This window comes from Passer domesticus, chromosome 3, assembly GCF_036417665.1.
Source record: "Passer domesticus isolate bPasDom1 chromosome 3, bPasDom1.hap1, whole genome shotgun sequence".
Classification (NCBI taxonomy): domain Eukaryota; kingdom Metazoa; phylum Chordata; class Aves; order Passeriformes; family Passeridae; genus Passer; species Passer domesticus.
The window spans coordinates 70,312,203-70,333,951 of NC_087476.1; the positions used below are offsets into that span (position 1 = coordinate 70,312,203).

Here is a 21,749-nt window from a genome sequence, read left to right on the forward strand (position 1 = left end):
TTTTCCTATATTGGTATCACTGACTTTTGGGGGGTGCTCTGAGCTAGCCTCTGGAAGAGCACTTTTCTGTGTGTAGTGAGAAGGGAATAGTCTGCTAAGGCTCGAGGTAGCTCTGGTGGGCGCCTCTTGCAGTGTGTGGGTTTGCTGATGTGAGAGTTTGTGTTTAGCAGTGCTCTGGTGTGCTGCTGTTAAATCAGTGGTGTCAGTGCACAAGGACATCAGCAGATATGCTCAAGGAGTAACACACTGTTCTTCATTCAGCTTTGCAGTTGGTTGCAAGTGAATGACAGGTGCTTCAGGAAGTCTGTAACCTCTGATTTTGAACGTCAGGAGACATCATCATTATGTCAATATGTGCACAGTCTTGTGGGAGAGTACCTTAAGACACCTGCATCTGAAAGTAAGTTAAATGTGTATTAATAAAAACCACTATTTTAAAGAGAATTTTGAAAAAATTTACAACATTCCCTTGGATTTTAGAAAAAAATATTTTTTTAATATTGCACCTGTTCAAGTTCTACCCTACCTGTGTATTCACAATTCTTAAGTTTGAACCTTATTTTTTAATTCCATAAATAAAATTTATATTTGTTTCCTTTTCTCCATAAGTTAAAGTCCTGCAGTATTAACTGAACATTAAGTCTTAATATTCAGTTTTAATGCTGCCCTGATGCTTATCCATTAGATTTATTTTGTCACTCTTTTGATGGTGTCTGAAAATTCTTGAATGCAGGGGGCAGAGCAAAGCACAAGGGAGTGTGAGCCCACACAGATTCTGTCACCTTTCTTAGCAGAGCTTTGTAAAATGATCAGGAATTTTATAGAGGGAAAAGGGCCTTCCTTGTTCACTGCTCCATTTTGAATTATTTACAGTGTCAGCTTAGTGTCTTTCAGACACATTGAAAAGAATGGCAAATTGATTTTTCAAAACACTTTTTGTGTGGCATTCACGGTCACGGTGAATTTTATATAGCTTTATATTGTCAAGAAGCCAAAACTAAACACTTTTAAGTACTATACATGGAGGAGATAAGAAAGCTAGGTCAGAATTTGCTGATCATAAATAGCTTCAGAAACTTCCTGCAAACCAGGAAACTTGACTGGATTGTCTTAGTCTTAGAGAAGTAATAAGCAAATTCTCTCGATGCTTCAGGGTAAATTTGCTAAAAATTTTGGCAGACCTCCTTCCTGACATGTTTGTTTAGTCCTTGGTCTGTATTATCTGCAATTCCATGGCACGCATCTGCGTTTCACTTGTAAAAAGTGATGTTTGTAATTTGGGTTTTATATGAATCTTAACTAATAGGAAGCTCTTTAGAGGGGGCGAAAAAAAAAGAATCACATCCAGCTGCTTGGATTGGACCTCCCAAGTGTGTTTTGTTTTCTAAATTCCCAAAATCAGAAACATACCAGTTAAAAAACCCTGAAACCAACTTACATACTGCTATTTAAGAATCATTGTATAAGTATGATGATGTTCAGTATAAAAGATTGATAAAAAGATAAACTTAGTTTTTTTATTATTTCCTCTTTACTGAATGGTTCTGGTTCTTTATGTGGTTAGTTCTGTGGTCAAAATCACAGCTGATGTTTCAGATGAAGTATAGTGGAATTATTTTCTTCATTAAATTAATTTGAATATGCTAATATATTTTTAAAGTAACAGAAAAGTCTTCTGTGAACTGCTACATAATATATCATACTACATAACATATTGCCTAAAATTTATTTGGGCATAAAGGTCAATAGTGTTAGAGTTTAATTTATATCTAGATAAAGAATACAAAAAAATTGTAGTAATATTAAGTTAGCATTATTTGTTTTTGTGCTATTAATTTATTTTTATAAGTTACAAACCCAGAATTTTAGAAATTAAAGCAAAGGTATTTTTTAGTTACTGTGGAAACCTTAAAATATCTTTAATCAGGAGAAAATTGCTTTATGCCTGACTGGTTTGAAGCTAAGCTTGTCTCAACAATGATTCTGTTGGCTGCTGACGTGGAGCAGATGAAGAATAAATACAGGTAAGTATGAAATACCTTATTTTACATTTCTGTCTTTTTCAACCCCCTCACTCCTGAAGGATCCAGTGAAGCCTGATGAAGCTGGGAAGCTGTCCTCTTTTCTCTGTAGACTTTCCATCAGCCTGATCATTCCTTAGGCCTTGTCCAGCTGTTGCTGCAGACATACTGGGTAACATTCTAAAGATACTTAAGTGTCTTGGAAACGTGTCCTATTTATTTCCATAAGTAACTTCAGCACTTAAGGCAGATACTCAGAAGAAGACTTTCTTTTTAATTTTTGTTTTTGTGTAGTGGAAAAAGCAACATAGAGTGGATTGAACTAGAGGCTTTCTTGAACCCTCTTCTGGATGTCTTGATGAAACTTGGCAGTAATGCTTACATACCAACACTGAAAACAGATAAAAGCCTTCAGCTTCTCTTGAAGTTATTGCAGACCCGTTGGTTAAAATGTTCCAATACGCAAGATGGTTAGTGACATCTTCAGTCTACTGTGTCTTCTGTTCATTACAGTCTGAACTGCAGCTAAGCTACTTCACTGTTTCATGCCTATAGTGTCAAGATAATACTAGCCTAGAAGTGGTAAATGTAAATGTTGGCAATCTGGCATGTCTGTTATAAAACTTGAGCTATGGGTCCAATCTTACAGGTATCCTAAGGCCTGGGAATTGAGAATGTGAAAGCCTTCTGAGAAAGCAATTGTCCATATCAGTTATAATTTGAAGAGTGGGACTGTATTGCAAATATTTATAGGCCTATTCTTTGCAAATGAATGGATTCCGTAAATCATTTAGACACTTCAGAAGGAAGTAACTACAGAAACCCAGCCTAACCTGCTCAGATGCCACAGGTTCAGCCAGAGTCTTCCCTGAGTGCATAAAGTGATCCTGCTGGACATCCTGGTTTCTGAGTTGACTTAGCCAAGAGGTGCTTCCTGAAATACAAGCCTGGTGATCTGTCTCTCTGGGAGTGTTGTCCCCCACAGATGGAGCGCTTTAACTTTTAGACCTTTCAGGGGATTTTGAACAAAAACTATGGAATCCTTACTACTCCTTTTGAGAGAAGTTGGTCAGTTTGTAACCAGAATAGACCTGAATGCTTTTCCTGAGAGCAAATGAAAAATTGCAGTATTATTTTCATTGAGTTTGGATGCTGAATGGGAATAGGAGGGATCTTGGTGTTTGGTTTCTGCTCCCCCAGATTATTTTTGGATTTTTTTTCAGGGTGTTTATAACATGGAATAGAAGAGTAGTTTTGGAGTCAGGAGGTTCCATATCTAGACTCTTATTTGTAACAAAAATAGTTTCAGGTTGTATGTTCAGGTTTCATATACATGTCTAAGTGCAGTCCCAAAATAAATGCCCACCCTCATTTTAACAAGTGCTGGATGCAGCCCCTGCCCCCTTAAATTTTAGCTGTTTGTGTGAAATACTGAGCACTAATGATGCAGGCTGTTAAAGCTCATGTTGGGGCATGGTCTCTGACTGGTGAAGTGGGTTCCTTGAAATGAACTAAACTGGAAGAGGTGTCCACTGAGCTACCAGTGTGCATTTAGCCTACAGCATAAGGATAGAACAAGCCTGAAACAGAACCCTACAAAACATGTGCAAGCACATGCTTGTTTTTTAGTATCAATAATAAATTTCGTGTGCCTCGTTTCTTGTGCTTGCTAATGTGCCTGCAATGGATTGCTCCTGCTGTGGGAATTTTGAGACCTGACATGGCATGTTGAGCTCTGCTAACAGAGTTCCAAAGGTATGGCAAGGCTGGGCACTGAAGTGTCCCCATCCTTTTGAAGGTCCCTAGAAGTGCTCCAGTACAGCTCACCATCAGTCTTTTGAGAGGCTTTCTGCATTGCATTGTAGTTTTATGTTAAACAAGGATTACGTTTCTTAAAATTATTTTCTACAGTGTTTTTGTGCTTCTTCCTTCTGCACAGGAGAATCAAGTAATAAATATTTTTTTCTGCAGCTGTGAATTGACTGAGGTGTGGGGTGGGAAGATTTGCTGTGTAATACTGGAGTTATGTTTCTATGTTGATTAAATGGGAGGTGAAAAGTCCTGTTTGTCAAATGGAAAGCAGTAAAATGGTAGGGAGTAATAAAGGAATTTAACCTTGTAAAACAGAAATAATAACAAGTGGGAAGTGTTTTATTTAGGAATATTTTGATGGAGATAGACATGCCTGAAAGGCATGCTGAAATCATCAGCATTCTTCTACAGTCCTTGCTGTCTAAACTGTTGTTAGAGTTCATTATTTTAAACAGTAAGATTTTGGTAATTATTATCTTTTGCTAGTGTCACAGAGACTCTGGTAATGAATTGGGTTTTATGTCCAACATGCTTATCTTAAGTTTTTGTGTATATAAATTGCAGAAGATGTTGTAGTGATTTGAGACTCATGATGAAACATGATGATAATCTGACATAATTGAACTGTTGTTTCTAAATAATTTAAGCATTAGAAGTGTAGTCCAATGAGCCATTTTAGTAGGGAATGTTGAAAGTAAGTACAATATGGATTTGGAACTTCTGGGAATATTTCCCTTTATATTTTTAATTTCTGAAGGCCTTCCATTTAATAATAGTTTTGCTACATGAAGTGTTAGGGTCAACTCCAGAAAGAAACAGCAGCTGTAGCTGCTGGGTAATTCTCCTGAACACTGAAACTAATGACTGGTATTTTTAAAACAAGGTGGCTATGCAGAATATTTTACTCTGTTTTCATACTGAGATGTTATTTCCTTGGCTTTCAGCTAGTCCTTACCCTTGAAACACAGACTGCAGTGTTTGTGGTTAAATATGTTTTAAAGGGTGACCTACCTCCCTTGTGTATAAGCTTGTGTCTTTGTTTGTGAAATGCTATGTACATGTGGTATACTTGGTAGCCTAGCCTTTTCTTGTGGACAATATCACATTTTGTCATGATTTTGTATTTTCACTTACAATGTTAAGCCTGGAAGCTACTGGGCTAAAATCTTGTAAGATTACAGTATTTCCAAAGTTGATTTTTTCCTAACCATCAGAAAACCAGACCAACAATCAACAAGCCCCCAAAACCAGTTTTCAAGTCTATAAATATTAGGAATGAAAAAGTATATTTTTCTCACATAAAGTTAATTGCTGGATATGAAAGCTTTTGGTATTTATTAAAGACTAAGTTAAATAATAAGCTGTTTGTGCAGAGGGTTAGGAGTAGGACAAAAGCGTGTATTAAAAATTGGAAAGTTGGACTGTGGTTTTCTGGTCTTGTGTGGGTTTTGGATCATTAATACATTGTGAATATCAGGAAATAATATAATCTGGTTTGATTCTTTCAGCCTTATGGCTTACAATGTGAAAGAGTACAGAGGTGTTTCAAGTTATTTTTAGGTATTTGAGTACTGTTACTGTATAACTGTGTAACATTAGTAAATCTGCATGATAGAATAAAATTCTTAAGGGAATTGTATTTCTGTATATATACTTTTTTTTCCTCCACACAGATGAAGTACTGTTCTTTATCTGGAAATCACTTGTGACACCTGTGGAGAGTATTCTTGAATTTGTTCTGCGACGGCTTACTGCCAATGAGTTAAGCACTGTAAGTAATGATTATGAGGCTTATTTTGGTGTGGTTTTGCTTGTTAGTTTGATTTACCAGTGTTCCTAAAGTTCTTGTAAAATCTTTGAACACCTAGAAAGTCAATTTGCATAGAAACACTTGTTAACTTTTTTGAACGGGCACAGTAAGAAGGAAAAAAGAAGTGTCTTCAGAAGTAGTGTTTAGTGTCTGTAGCCTGTGTTTCTTGTTTCTTATTAAATCTAAAGAAATCATATAGTAAGAAATCCTGAGTATCATATACTGCTTAATACATGACTAGTTTAGCTGTGGAGGTAAGTTGTTAGTTTTTTGGGGGGCTTTTAGTACTCAGCCTGATTATCATCTTACTTGACTATCTTACACTGTTTGCTCATTGCTGTGCCCAGTGCTTTCTAAGTTTCTACCCCAAAGAAACCTGTGACTTTTTAAGCAAAGCAAAAGTTAGAGTTGCATCAGGAGAATGGCATCTGAAAGTCAGTTTTAAAGATTTAGAAGTTAATAACCTCCCCCAAACAAACCCCAAAATTAAAAGTTGTTCAATTGCAATGACAGTTGTAGTTTTCCTTCTGCTATCATTGTTACCAGTAGTTTTCTTTCTGATTTTGAGTTTAACTTTCCTCCTCTCACTGATTGGGATTGTGGTTGTTTCCTCACTTTTAGGTTGGCGACTTGGATCGTTGTGATCTGTACTTGGCTTTAATTCCAGAGACAGTGAATTTGTGCTTGAAAGTCAACTGGAAGAAAATGTCATCTGTCAAGAATTTCCTTTCATCCCTGATAAATGCATCTATTCGTAATCTTCAGGAGAGAAATTCTGAAAAGGTAATTTAGCATTATTTACAACAATAAATATTAACATAAAACAAGCCAATAAGTAGTAATTAAAACATACGCTAATAATTCCACTAATATGCAGAATTTTCATTCTGCATTAATAATTGTATAGACCTACTATAAAAATAAATTAACATACAGTTACTTATTTCTATTGTGATGTTTATAACGCATAATATATATAATGTGAAATTAAATAATAGTTTGGGTGAATGAGTATGTGCATATATATTTCCTAACACACATTTGGCAGTGTAATATGAATGTATAATATTTATAGCTAAGGTTTTTAGTACTTTGGGTTTTTTTATATTGCATTATTTGGAAGTCTGTATAGCTAAAGTAAAATTTTTACTCTAATCTTGAACCATGTACTCAAAGACTTTTTTCCTCAAATATGAACGAATCTTACTGATTGAGTAACTATTAAATGAAAATATATTTTGTGTTTGTTGACTTCAAACCTGGAACATAGAAGGAAAAAGAAACTCCAAAACCCAGCATTGCTTTGGCATTTTCATACAGTTATGTTGATTGTCCCATAGTCCTATGTGGTAGGCTATCTATAGCCTATATCTGAAATAAATTTTCAAAAAAAATTTCAGTTTTTAATAACTTCCATGAAAATGGAGATTTAAATTAAGATTTGTTGGGCAATATAAAGTTTGGTCTTATTATTTGGTACAGTTTTGTTCAAGAACAGTTAACAGCTTAAAAGAGAGTAAGTATTTGATTAAGTAGGTTTGTGTTTTAAGGGAACAGTACTAAAGAACAATACTTAATTTTATTTCTTTCCATCATTTATGTCAATTATATACATTTTCCAGTAGTTTAAAAGTAAACATTTTCTGGTTCTAGCATTTACTGTGTGCACTTACCAACTTATTTGGAATTTGGGGGAGTTATATTTTCATGGTGGTTTCCTCAGCTGCACATAAAGTACCTCTTCAGTTTCAGAAGAAAGAAGAAAATGCTGAGTAACTGCAGATGAGAAAAGTCTTCCCTGTGCTCTAGATAGCCAAATGTAACTTGGAGATATTTAAATAACATCAAGGTTTTCTTACTATACAGGCATTATATGCTTCTTGGCTTTTTTTTTTTAATGAGACTTTTAATTTCATGCTTGTTATGAATATATGTGTTTATCACACAAAATAACCATGGCATGGTTGTGATCTTTTGGGTGCTTGGAGCAGCTAGTGTGTGGTATTCCAAATTTCAGCCACTGTGTTGGGTTTCTGATTAACTGGACCCACATCTTTTCTTCTACTTTCTCTCCAGCAGTGTGTGTGAATGTTACCTGGCAAGACAGGAGAGTTCCATCACAGCCATGCTGCCTGCACTTAATGGACAAGGGACTGTAATTTGGAATGTTTATGTTTCTGTCAGTGCTTGTAACTGGTGAGCGTTTGTGCTGGCCCAGCCCAAGCCAAGCTGAGTTAGGCTCAGGGGAAGAAAACGCAGAAGTAGAAGGATGCAGAATTGCTACCTTATGGTGCCTGTGGTGATGCCAAGAGGAGGGTTATTAGAAGCACGTTATTAGTAGGTTATTTATATTGCATGAGAAGTTGGTGTGTGTTTGTTCACGTATGGTTTGGTTTTGCTTAGGAGCCGAAGGTTAAGGAACAAATTAGAAGAGTAGCTAGCATGGCTTCACTGGCAGCTGTGTGTGAGGTAATGGATGGAGAGCTAAAAGCACACCTGGAATCTCTGCCTGCTGTGGATGCTCTGAAGAAATTTGTTTCCTTTTCTCAATTCAATGAAGTATTAAAGAAGCCATCTTATATTGAAGAAAAAAATAGGTATGTCTGCTAAAGCCTCAGAAATTCTCTAGAACAAACTTGATTAATGTGAAGCAGTGGTTAAGATGTTGGCTTTTCCGGTTCTTTGACAACTTCTTGCTAAGATAAAGAGGAAGAATTCTGTACACAAACTGTTCACTGAGTTGCTTTTTTGTCTTAACATCCAGGTTTTGGAACATTAAAGCAGCCGTAATTGATCAGATCAAAGGTTCTTTTGTTAAGCTCTCTAGTTCTGTGAAGCCAGAGCTATCTGTGAACACTGCTTACCCTTAGGCCAGATTAAATAGATACATACACTGCAGAAAGCCATGACATGTACACAAGCAAGTTTAAATGTAAATTATTTACTGTTTGGAAGGGAAACCCAGAGAAAGCCAGAGAGCCAAAACCCAGATACTTGGGTAACAAAAAAACCACAGCCAGCACATAGTGATGTTTCCACTGAATATTCTCACAGGGATTTGACTGATGAGACTGACTAAGCCAATAATTGATTTTTCTCTTTTAAAAAACATAATTTTTAGATTTCTTTTCTATGTACTTGTCCCCTCTTGCCTTGAATTGTATAAATCTTAGCATCTTAAAGCAGTGCAGTGAGTTTGTACAGTTAAGCACTCCCTGGTGGAGTAGGAATGTGCAGGATAAACTTAGCACGATATTTATTTAAGAAAAGTATTTTTTTCTCAGCTTATGTGAAGAAACAACATCTCAAGGATGGGGGAAGATTGTTGCACGCTACGTTCGTGACCAGTGGATTTGCCTCCGTTTTGTTTTACATTCATTTGCAACACTGGCTCCAGGAAATGAAGAAACTTCAGTAATGTCACTGTCTACAGCTGAAAGGTCAAAAGAAATTCTACAGTCTGCATTAGAAGCCCTATCTATTCTTCCTTCAGACCAAGTTTCACCTGTGTTTGACTGCATGAAAATCCTTGTTCCCAAGGTAAACTATTGACCTGCACAGTGTTAAATGTTTTTGGTTGGTTTTTTTGTTAAATGTAACCCTTCCTTATATCTTTATTTACAGCTTCTGGACTCATCAGAGGCTCTCTGCATAGAAGCATTTGATTTGGCTTGGAAAATTATATCCTCTTTGAGCAACACACAGCTAATATTTTGGGCCAATCTAAAAGCTTTTGTTCAGTTCATCTTTGATACTGAGGTTCTAGCTGTTGCTGCAAGTGCAAAAGGTCAAGCATATACCAAAATAAAAGAGGTCAGTTTCAAGAATTCTTCTCTTTTTTTTTTTTTTTTTTTTTTTTTGAGAAGGGAACATAAATTTTGTTTGGATGTGGAAATGTATTTTATGGTTTATTTTCCCTTCAGCTATTGTTGTGAATTTTTCATTTCTGCAAAGGCCCAGGTTTGAGAGTGTTAAGATAAAAGACCTGAGCATAAGATTGAAGATAAACAAATACACTGTTTCATCTTGTGGCACAGAAAATGAAAAGTACTGCATCTTTGTTCTTTTAGACTGTTCAGGATCTTCTGCATGCAGTAAAATTAGGTTTTTTTCATTTATTTTATTTTTACATAAAAATAGAACTCCTCTTCCTCTTGACTATTTTGTTTAGGATTTGACACCTGAACTCTGATAAGCTTTTAATAGTCTGGAAAAATTATGCCTTTTTCTAATAGTTTACTCTTTATGAAAACACTGTCTTAGATGAAAAGTTAGAACAGTTGAAAATTTTGTAGATGCTATTGAATAAAGCATTTTTACTGCTTCTTTAAAGGCTTCTTTTCCTCTGATGGTCCAGGTGTAGAAAACAAAAAACACACAGTCACCCTAGAGTTCAGTTTAATACTGCATGGTAGGCCTGCTTCATGATTTAAGAAGAAAAATGCAATTTTTATTCTTCTTTTGTAAGATTTATGCAGCTGCCAGAACTGCAAGAGTTGTTGCCTGTGTCGTGGTGTTCTTTTTTTGGTTAAGTCCAGAAAACTGTGTGCAGTACTGGAATGTTGGTTCCTATTGGTTTTATACACTGCAAAGTTGTTAGCTGTTTCTTTTTACATAATCTTTCTTGGGGATTTTTTTCTTTTTATTCCCCTCTAAGCATTAATTAAATATTTGTGCAGAACAGTCCACAGTGAATGCAGGACTTGAACTAGGGCAGTAATACATTGTGAATTTTCTACCAGTATATTTGTCTGCTTAGATTCAGTACCACATGTGCTGCTTTCCCCTTAGCACAAAAATCACACTAGGAGGGGTTGCACTTTTCCTTTGAAGTCACCATAAGTAGCTCTGTCCTGGTGTCACACTCATAATTGTAAGTAATAGCAAATGTCTCAAATTTATTTTCAGCTCAGACACACCAAAATGGTTTTTAATAAAATACAGAAAAATAGACACTTCCTATCTATTTAAAACTGCTGTGATATGTCCATATTAGCCTTAATTACCTTGAAATGTAGCCCCATTTATTTTCTCTTTGTTTTTTTTTTTTTAAACTTGCTTCAAATGGATGTTGCCATTCTCTATTTTAAACACTTTGCATTTGTAGTCTCCCTGTGGACCCAAGTCAAAATAAGATATGTATGTAAAGATGGTAAATTCTCTTCTGTTGTAGAAGTTGGTTCGCTTTTACTTTTAATGAGTATCTGTAACAGCTAATTGTATGCTCAGTGTTGCAATAACTAATGAGCTATAGTTAATATTTTATTTTTCTTGATCTTAAAACTTGGTTAAATTCCTATAATTACTACCTTAACTTCAGCATTAGTAGTTCAAGCATTATGTAAGGTTTGTTTTGCCAATGTTGAGAGTGTTGAGTCTGTGTGACAGCTATCCCATTGTCTGCAGTGGGACATACCATGACAGCAGGCATCAAGGAGCTAATGAAGGTCTCCTATACTCAACAAAGGGCATCTGGTCGAGCCACCTTCTGCCCCTTCATAAGAAAATGAAGATAAAGTTCCCAAGCAAGTGCCTACTTATGTATATTCTTATTCCAGTCCTCAGCAGTCCCTGTTGCCATTGCCCCGCTGTGCAATGGCTGTGTAGTTGTAGCTAAAGAGAACAAAATATGGACCTGCCTGATGCTCATTTGTCACAGAAGCACAATTTAAATTTTGTCTACCACAGTGCACTCGGTCTTTTTGATAGTTGGAAGGGGTGGAACAAAGGGGTATTTTTGAGTCAAAAAAGGGCTAGTGCTATGGTAATACTGAGAAGGGCTTCCACAGAAGGTGCCCAGAGCACTGTGTTCTTTAGCTTAATTTCTTCTGCTGCACTCTTCTTTTTTCTTTGTGATTATTCTTATGTTAATTATGCCAGAACTTAAATATCTTGAATTTCTTTTGTGTGTGCTGAACTTTTACTGTATTAGTGAAACAGTTGAAAAAAATTTCAGGATTGAGAAATGCATAGTAAACGCTGTGCTGCTTCCCTACAGGTGAAACAATAACTTAATTTTGGAATTACTAGGAAAGTTACAATGCCTATCACTGGAAAATAGGTTTGAATTCTTGGTAAAGACCCCACATGCTTCTAGTGTAGAGCTTTCTTTCCAGCAAGTGTTTCTTCAGACTGCATTGCAGTATTTCAGTTTTAAGTTCTTCATGAGCTTCTTGGTGCTTTAATGCTTAGCAATTCAGAACAACTTTCTCTGAAAAACCAGCATAACTGTCAAAGAATTGTCACATTATCAAAACTGTCATTTCAATGCAGGGAAGCAAAGCAGCTTTGTCTATTAGGAGCTATTACACCTTCTGAAAAACAATTTTCATGGACAGCTCTAACTGATGTCTGAAAAGGAATTCTTAGAAAGCCTTACCTGTTCATTCTGCATCTCCACCCTCTCCCAGATGCTTGTAATTTCTTAGGAAAAATAAATTACTTTGTAAATGAAATTTACTCTTGCACTTACCCTAGGAAGGGAAAGAAATATTTTGGAGTAATTTTTCTTGTTTTGTTTTGTTTCTCTTTTTGCAGAAGCTTTAGATAGCAGTTTCAAATATGGTAAATGTCCCCTCCTTTAAAATAAAAAATAAATGGTACAAAGACACTTTTGCACTTTAACTTAAATATGAACTTTGACATGAATGTAATCCTCCTTAAAGAACAGAACTAGTGATATGGCAACTTATGTAAGAAATTTTGCTTCATGTTTAATTTTTTTTTCTTAAATTGGTAAGGATTGATTAAAACACTAGGTTTGTGCTCATGAAGTAAACCCTGGCTCATTTATTCCACTTACTAGGGGATTTGTTTAAAGCATCTGGCATTTTATCTGTTTAAACGAAGATCAGTTCTGGTTTACAAGTATATACTGGGCCAATTGTTGCCCATTCACCTGCTATTATATCAGGGAATTATAAATAGATTGAAGACAGCATTAACCTGGGCAGAGATAGGATGCAAAAGACCGTGAGACCTATTAAAACAGATATCACTGCAATTTTATTCTAATGGATCTGGCGCTTCTGAAAACTAGATTTTGAATCTTTTATTTCTTATTTTCAGATAATTTTCAAGCTCATAGATCTGTCCACTACAAAGACTGGAGTCTTCAATGTAGTCCTTAGTCATTGTTGTCAGTCTTGGATATTTTCCACTGTTGATGAGAGAAGTGCCTTGACAAATGCTTTCTTAAATGCTGGAAATTACAGTGAACTTATCACTGAGGCTTGTGTCTTTGGAACTGTATTTAGGAAAGATCAAAGGTATATAAAAAATATTTGTGATTTCTATTTTAAAATTTTGTGGGTTTTTTTTCTTTTAAACTTTAAGATGACTAGTGAAAAACTGAAAACTGATTTTGTATGTTACTCTGCTAATTTTGTTGCTTTGTCTTCTTTCATCTCTGAAGACACATACAGGATGTGCATGCCTTCATAGAAAATCTTGGAGAAAAATGTGCAGCAAATGTTGTTACAGAAAGGTAATGCTTTTAAGTATACATCTTACAGAATTTGGTGTGAATTGTGTCTTTGTCCTGGTTGATGCTCTGAGAGGAAAGATGCTGATTTTGAAGTCAGCTGCTTATCATACCATCATAGGATATCATGAGTTGGAAGGGACCCACAAGGAATATATTCATAACCTTTTAAAATACTGGTAAAAGGGTTGTACATCACATTATATTCGTAATTCAAATACAAACTGTAGAAAAGTGGATTTTCAGGAAAATACATCTCACTTGTTAATCTGACCGTGGCTGAAATAACTACTTCCTCATTGTCTCACCTCAATAAAGTAATGCTGTTTAGGATGCTGAGCTAATACATACCTTGTCATTGTGAGAAAGACAATTAAGAAACTCAGGTTTTAATGCAGCCAGATTTTGAGCTTGGCTTGTTAACATTGGTTGCAAGCCCTTCTCTTGTGTCTACTACCCAAAGGCTCTACCTCCTGCCTTTGAAATGAGGATGTTTGCTACTGGATTGTTGAATTTTCTTATAGTTTCACTCCCATTTTTATTCAGTGGAAGAAAGTCAGAGAAAAAGTTCTGTCACCTTGTATTCAGAAATGTTAGTAGTTTATAAAACCTGAACTTCTAAAAAAAATCTACTGCAAAAGTTCACTACTCCTGTATTCAAGAGCTGTTTGGTAATCATATATTTTTTTTTTGTGATGCTCTGCAGCTGTCACAGCCTATAATGTCATGACTTTTACACTTGCCATTAATTATGCTGGATGTCTGTACTTAACTAACAGGAATGACGTGTTGTTTGGGATTAGATACTTGACCAAATCATAAGCATAGATTAGTTGTTAAAAAGTTTACAGTTTACAGGCACAAAATTTCAAAAATTTTCTGATGCAGCTTTTTCTATAGAAAAGTTTTTTAAACACCTAGATGTTACTGAAGAACTCTAGATACATGTTATAAAGAATTCTAGATAGACTCAGGGTCAGGTTGTGAACTCATTTTTTTCATCACCAATGACAAACAGTTTTTAAAATTCCAGTTCTGGGTATTTGCATATTGTCTCAACTTGATGGCTGTATGTTCCAGATTATATCTGGTGCTTTTTTATAATTTAGGAATTATCTTTGTCTAAACAAGTAGAGTTTGATTTTTATTTTTATTAATATTTTACAGCACAAATCGAGATGATCACTACGTTCGCATTTGTGCTGTTAAATTTCTGTGCTGGTTGGATGGATCAAATACCTTGCATAAGACGTTTATGGAAGACATTTTCATCAAATTACTTGATAAGGTAAAATTAATTTCTCTTGGTATATAAATGCACTGTTAGTACAATTAGTAACATGCAAAATATTTACAGCTAACAGGATGCATTTATGTTTGTGTAGCCTCTCTAGATTTGCTGAGTAATACGGCTTTCTTCATTGTGAGACAGAAGTTAATTCAACCAGAATAGTAAAAATTGCCTTTTGGATTTATTTATCTCTTTTTAGTGGATATTTTGGCTTCCTGGAACATTATCCAGATTGTAACCATTGTTCCATTAAGAATATTCCTTTAGGCTGCATTCTGAAGCACTGCATTTCACTTCAGCTCTTGCAGACTACCTCTTATATTGAGAGGGCTGTTGTCTCCTCAGAATACCTTTACAGATAGAAATAATGGTGAAGGTTGGGGTCCAATTTTTGTTTATATCATAGCTGTTTATGCATTGTCAGGAGTCTAAAGTCAGTGGTAAATGACTGCAGCTGCTATTACAACATCACCCATACGTTCTGGCACTGTTGAATCCTTCTTTTCTGAAGAACTAGGAATGGGTGGGCCCCTCATTCCTCTCAATTAAGTACTGCAGAGAAGTGATTAATATTTGTGTTGTGAGATCGACCAAGAAGGGAAATGTAGCTTTAGTAGATATTAGTTACTTTATTATTTAATTATATTATATTATTATTATTATAAGCTTCAAAATTTAATTCTAAATAAATTAAGTAAATATATTTTCCTAAGCTTATGTTCAATGCTGATCCTAGCTGTGTAGTAGATGCTGCTTTCTTAGTACAGAAAAGTGTATTTACATGTATTCAAATTTAAAGGAAGAATACACAGTAAACCTTTTAATTTTCTTTCAGGATGAACTGGTATCCAGATCTAGAACACGCTATTATGCAAACTCTTTGCAGCATAGAATTAAAAACCGGGTATGGCAGACACTCTTAGTTCTTCTCCCAAAGCTTAACCAGGTATTGCTCTTTACTATTAATTTTTAAATAAATAAATAAGTACCTACTTTCAAGACCTAATTTGGTGTCATGCAAGCTGCATATATTAGATTACAGCAGGGTATAGAAGGCATGTAACCTGTGGCTGATGTGGAAGTTCCATGTGTAGAAGTTTTGTGTCGTTTAATTCTTTGTCTGAAGTCATGGATTTATCATGCATTTCTAGAGGACACTGCAAACTGATTCTTAGATTTGTGAATTTTAGGAGGCCACATTGTTCCTGTTAAAGCTAACTAAAAGTTTGTGCTGACTGTCTGATTGAAAGCTTTTCATTTAGTAAAAACGTTGCTAGTTTATGAACAGTCAAGAAATTGACAAGTGTTACTTTCATCAAATGCTGCTTCATAAGAAAATATTTGAGAAGTATAATGAAGAAATTAGATGGTTTTAAAATGTTTTCATTTGCATCTTGAAAAATATATCTAATCCTATGATAAAGGTGAGAATGTTATTTTATTTAATTTTTTTTGCTTCATGAAAATAACTCTAATGATATACTAAAGGATTGCCTGATTTTGTTTTCTCAGAATTTTTTGCATGGAACTCTTGACAGAGTTTTTCAGGCTGGATTCAGTAATAATCAGGCATCTGTGAAGTACTTCATAGAATGGATTGTTATCTTGACTCTACATAAGTATCCCCAATTCCTTGATAAATTTTGGGATTGCTTTTGCTATGTAAGTAAGACCTTTGGCATTCATTTGAAGAGTAATTTGAACAAAGAGGGTACAGTTTGTCACCCCATACCTTATTTTTTGTGTGTTCCAGTCTTCCTTTGAAAGCAGTGGGCTGCTGAGCAGTTTAGCTTGTGAGTCTGAGCAATAATCTGAGACACTTAGAAATTTGCGACCGAAAAATGGCCAGAAAAGTCAATTCCTGCTGTTAAGAGATTTCCTTTTATGATGTTTTATTCTGGGCAGAGTGGAGCTGGCAAAGTGAGTTCAAGAGTAGTCCAATATAAGAGCCTTCAGGACCACATGGATGCCCTAGATCCTGGTCTGAAGGTCCAAGTTACTTGTGGTTTCCACAGCTCACCTTTGTCTTTTTTGTCCCATCCTCTTTGTCAGCGAGAACATGACTGGCATAATACGTATTCAATTTGCAGCTTTTAGTACAGGCTTCTCTCACGCTGGAGTCCTGTAATGAGATTTTAGAACTGAAGCAGGGTTTGAGTGATGATACCCTAAAGTTGTGAAAGGGTTGACTGAGGAGAGCTCGAGCTGTTGGAATTTACTGTCCTTTTAGCAGATGATAATTTGTTGGATCAAAGTGATTTCATGCTGATAACAAATGTACTAAATCACAGTGAGCCCATTCAAACCATCAGAGCAAGCAGCAAACACGTAGATTTATGAGAAAGGAATACAGATTGCATTTTCAGAGGCTCTCCTGGTGTTGAGGAATACATTTAGTGCAGGTGGCTCAGTGTGCAACTGCAGTGTGAGCTGCAGATTGAGCTCTGGGAAGCAGGAGCCCCAGGCAAGAGGCTGTGGAGTGGTGCTGACCTTTTGCATTCCTGGGGGAATACAGTGAACTTGGCTGAATTTTAGCTGACTTATACCACTATATACTTCATACTGATTGATGTGTTAGTAAAAAGCAAACAACGTGTTAGGAAGAATGAAATCCTAATAATATCAACCTTGTATTTTCAGAAACTTGGCTGTGGAAACACATAGATTTTAATAGTGTTATTATTATTGCATGTACAGAACATGGCATGAAAATGCATAAAGTATAAAATCATTTTATATATGCATATTTCTTGTTATATTCTTTTTTACTTACTACATACTTTTACTACTGTTTTTACTTTAGGATGAAGAAAAGCTTAAAAAAAGCATCTGCACATTTTTATCAGTGTTGGCCCACTTTGACATCATTCTTCAAAATACCTCAGAGAAGGTACATCTCTCAAGAATGTTCATTCTTTATTCACTTCCAGTGCATATACAGAGTTCTGAATTGAAAACACTGCCAAAATGGTTTAATTATCTCTTTAATACCTACTTCCTACTAAGGTATCCTTTGTTATGCAAAACACTAATTCTTCCTGTCACCTCTGTAAAATATTTGACTTAGGAAAATTAGCTAACTTAGCAGGTGTTCTGGATACATAGAGCCTGATTACCTGTGAAATTTTCTAGAATAGCTACCTTGGTTTTAAGTAAACATGTGGATGCACCTGGGTTTGTTTTTCTTGCTGCTCTTTTAATCAGAAATAAGTAGACGTTTCCTTATAGGCAGAATAATGATTTCTGAAACAAATAAATACATTTTCAAAGAGCAAGTGAGGCTGCAGGTTTTGTCCTCAGTAGATGGAAAGAAGGAAATTATTATCATTTTAAAGCTTCGTGATTTCCAAAGGGGTATCTTTTGAGGAGCTTGTTCTTGGTCCACTCATAACTTCTGAATTGTACATTAAAACTTAACATGAAAGAAGCTTCTTTGTTTCTTTAGAAGCCAGCTTTGAAGAAAGCCCTCATAGTTGTTCTACAGTGGTGTTTCAGCCATAATTTCAGCGTTCGGCTTTATGCATTAATTGCCCTTAAAAAAATCTGGGGCATGTGCAGAATGCTGCATGTGGAAGAATTTGAAGCTCTGACACCAGTTATTGAATCTAGCCTGCAACAGGTGGAAAACATGCACGGCACAGGGTTAGTAACATTCTTTACAGCTTAACATTGTTCTTCTGAGCCTTTTGCAGCAAGTTATATTTTCTAAAATGGCACTTGATAATTTTTATGGGGTTTTATGGGGGTTTTTATCTCTATTTAAAAAGAAGTTGGTGTGGGGAGACAGGGTACAGAAAAAAAGCAGCAAAGGGAAGTCTTGACTTAGTTTTTTTTTTTTTATTTTAACAACTAAAAGCTGACATTGAATCATAGGCTAGTATCCTGTTTCCATAGGATACTTCCTGCCAAACTCACTCCTTTTGATAATAGAATTTGGAGTTGTTTGTTTCTTTTGGGTCTTTCTTGAAACATAAGTAAAACTTACTTTCTGAATGCTGTTAATTTTTTAAAAATACTTGTTGAAGTATTTTCTTTCCTATACAAGATACAGTAAGTAAATTAGGTTGCCTTATTCCAATCTTACAATTGAATTTTAAAATTTAATTTATGTTGCTTTTTAAATTTATCTTACATTACTTTCTGCACTTGCAGGAATGCCAAAAGGAACTGGCAGCGAATCCAGGATCACTTCTTCTTTGCAACATTTCATCCAGTTGAGGATTATAGCCTAGAGGCAAGACCATGCTATTTGTCTAGTTTTGCAATTTTATTTTTATCGTTTTTGGTATCTTCTAATGTGGGATGACATTATCAACTATTACTCATTTAAACCCCCCAAAAATTACTTCACCCAGATTGTGATGGGCTTTAGACTGAGATTGCATCTTAGTTTTTCTACTTGATACTGTGTTAAAAACCCAGGTCAGTTAGGAAGAGCTATGTGTATAAATGTGCCTATCTGTGGGAATTAATCAGGTTTTACATTTGTGATTGGAAAGGCTCATTCTAGTAACTGAAGAGCATCTACTTAGTTGAGGTAGTTTATTAGGATAATAAAGGCATTTGTTTTTTAAGGCATCTGTTCCCAGAAGTAAGTTGAGGTTGCTTAGTTGGACTGTTTGATGTGAATGGGATAGAGATACATCACTTCCAGAGCACCTTTTTCAGCCACCTTTTTTGATACATCTCAACTAACAGCTGAATAAACATTTTCAACATTGAAAGTGGAAGGAAGGCAAAAATAAGGGTGCAGATAAATAGAAGAGACAGAAGAACTAAGTTCAAAATACAGGATATTCATGGATATGAATGGGATGTATGTTTTTACACAAACAGTGCCATCTTTGACAGAAGAATTTTTTTCTTCTTTTAACTGTTGTTCTGTGAAATATTTTTGTGAACACAAATATGCTAAACAGTGGAAAGTACAAGTCCTTAACAGGAGGAAAAAACCCAACAAAGCAAGACTAATATTTGTGAAGCATTTAAATGTATTCAGGGTGCATCTTCACCTTTGTCTTGAAGGGTGGATTGGGATAAACAAAAAGTCTGAGTTTTAAACTCTTTGACTTACTTAGCCTTTCCCTTGGGATGTGTGTTTTTTCCTCCTTGGTAAATCATGGTTAGCTAGGTGTATTGGTTGTGCTGAGCTACATTTTACCACTAGATCTTAATGCTTTCAGCAGTTTTTCTTTTGACTTTTCTTTTGATTAAATCAAGCCACATCCATTATTAGAAAGTTCTAAGAGTATTTGACAACTCTTCAGTGTTACACATAGAAGATTTTCTCTAGACCCTTGTGCTGAGAAGCATAGTGTTAATTCTTTGGTATTCTAGAATTTCAGTACAGTAATCAGTGCAGATCCTCAGGAAAAGTTTAATTAGAGAATAAGTCTCAATTTATGGAAGTTTTGGATAGCACTATAAAGTTATGAATATTGAGAGACATACTGGTAAGCTGTGTTAAGTACCAAGAAAAAACAAGTATTAAAAGCATAGGAGGCTAGATAGTAGACATGTTCCATTTAATTACCAGGGATTAAAAATACATTATCTATTTTTGCTTGCTTTGTGACTCTCTGCTGACAACACTGTGTTCCATTGCAGACGATATTTTACATCCTTCCCCGCCTTTCAGAACTGGCCGAGGATGAATGGATCTCCCTCTCTAAATTTGACAGATTCACTGACATTCCTTTGCCAGCAGCATTTCAGCAGTGCCATTCCCGGAGGGAGCTTCATGATCTGAAACCAAGTGACTGGTCTCAGCAAGACATGGGTAAAATATAACCAATCTGTAGTAATTATTTGTGTAGTAATTATTTGTGTGGGGTAGCTGTGTACATCTGTATTCAGTCTGACCTCTGGTTTTCAGCTGAAGTAAACTTGCATCTATGTGAGCAGAACATGTCCCATAAAATAACAGATGATGATGAATGGTATCTCCAGTATTACCATTTGGATTATCTTCTTTATTGAAGCCCTAGTTTCACTCCCACTTGCATGTCCATATGAGCATACAATTTGTTGTGACAGGTTCACATTTGGCTGAAGCAGACAGCCAGACAGAGTGGACTGATGTTCAGAAGAAGATTATACCCTGGAAGAACAGTACTCCTGGTTTAGACTTGGAAATGGCATTTCAGGATCGTGCTGCTAAACTTGGCAAATCAAACAGCAGATTGATTGTGGTGGCTTCACTTATTGATAAACCTACCAATTTAGGAGGTAAGGTTGATTGCACATAGTCAAACTTTTATTTTAGACCTTGGAGCACACTTAGAGAAGAGAAGTTAATTTCATTTTATGTTGATAATTAGAAAATTATTTAAGTACTGCTCAGAAGAATAGATCATTATCCTGAAAGAAACTGGTAGCCAAAGAAAATCCTACCCACTTCAGAGAAAGGGGTCTTCTGCAGTTACATTTCAGGGAAAAAAAAAAAGAAGTGCTTACATATAGCTTGCATTAACTAAGTAGAATTTTGCTGTAAATCAAGCTCAGTTTCTTGCTAATTCTGCATTTGCTACAGTAGTTTTTCAACTGTGTAAGCAATTAAAGGAAATTACTTGGGTTTTCATTTTTCTCTGTAACAATTAAACCAAATCTTGTAAACCTACAAGATTCTCATGTCTGTTGGACAGCAGAGTCCCATTTCCCCATTAAGACTGCCTTCACGATGTGTCAGCTGTGAATAACAAATCCTGCAAATACTTTACTGCCATTTGTGTTTGATGTTAGCTGTTTCAGTAACTGCAATGAGTAATGAAAAGCCCACAAGCTAGTGCTGTCTGCACTGTAATGCTGTTATGTGTCATCCTCTGTCATTTAACAGGTCCTGGATTTAAAGCTTAAGCTTGTGTGTGGATGTGTCAAACCACCCATCCCTGCTAAGGCTTGGACATTTAACTCCTTACTTTTTCTAATTAGTATTGTAAAAGCATGTTGTCAAGACACAGTGCTTTTCTAATTTTTATCTTTCTGCTAAATTACAAAACACTTTTTTCCTGTAATTTGTATGGAACAAGGTGTGGCTTGGAAGACCTGAAACTAATTAAAAATACATAACTAAAGTAGCCATTTCTCTTTTGCATTCTTTGTCATTTTCCCTTGGTGTTCTGGCTCGGTGTTTATTTTCTACACAAAAATCACTTTATTTCTTGTTTTTGTAGGTTTATGTCGTACTAGTGAAATATTTGGGGCATCTGCACTAGTTGTTGGCAGTCTTCATTATATACAGGATAAGCAGTTTCAGCATCTGAGTGTTTCTGCAGAGCAGTGGCTCCCCCTTGTTGAGGTGAATGGAAACATTTTAATAGCTAAAAATATACT

At 35.6% G+C, this 21,749-nt stretch overlaps 1 protein-coding gene across 3 annotated transcripts in view; it reads left to right on the forward strand.

Annotated features, from left to right (window-relative positions):
• Positions 1-21,749, forward strand: part of TARBP1 (TAR (HIV-1) RNA binding protein 1) — a 32,272-nt gene that overhangs the window by 8,440 nt on the left and 2,083 nt on the right. Inside the window, exons 10-28 of one of the 3 annotated variants that reach the window (XM_064413818.1) lie at positions 262-400; positions 1,928-2,024; positions 2,316-2,491; positions 5,507-5,604; positions 6,265-6,426; positions 8,047-8,240; positions 8,928-9,183; positions 9,268-9,456; positions 12,712-12,911; positions 13,058-13,129; positions 14,294-14,414; positions 15,253-15,363; positions 15,930-16,079; positions 17,221-17,307; positions 17,863-18,059; positions 18,570-18,651; positions 20,025-20,196; positions 20,454-20,645; positions 21,590-21,714. In XM_064413818.1, the coding sequence (XP_064269888.1) occupies positions 262-400; positions 1,928-2,024; positions 2,316-2,491; positions 5,507-5,604; positions 6,265-6,426; positions 8,047-8,240; positions 8,928-9,183; positions 9,268-9,456; positions 12,712-12,911; positions 13,058-13,129; positions 14,294-14,414; positions 15,253-15,363; positions 15,930-16,079; positions 17,221-17,307; positions 17,863-18,059; positions 18,570-18,651; positions 20,025-20,196; positions 20,454-20,645; positions 21,590-21,714 (2,820 nt within the window). Of the gene's footprint in view, positions 1-261; positions 401-1,927; positions 2,025-2,315; positions 2,492-5,506; positions 5,605-6,264; positions 6,427-8,046; positions 8,241-8,927; positions 9,184-9,267; positions 9,457-12,711; positions 12,912-13,057; positions 13,130-14,293; positions 14,415-15,252; positions 15,364-15,929; positions 16,080-17,220; positions 17,424-17,842; positions 18,060-18,569; positions 18,652-20,024; positions 20,197-20,453; positions 20,646-21,589; positions 21,715-21,749 lie in introns of those variants that run through there. The other 2 variants (XM_064413816.1, XM_064413817.1) reach the window with 2 other exon arrangements.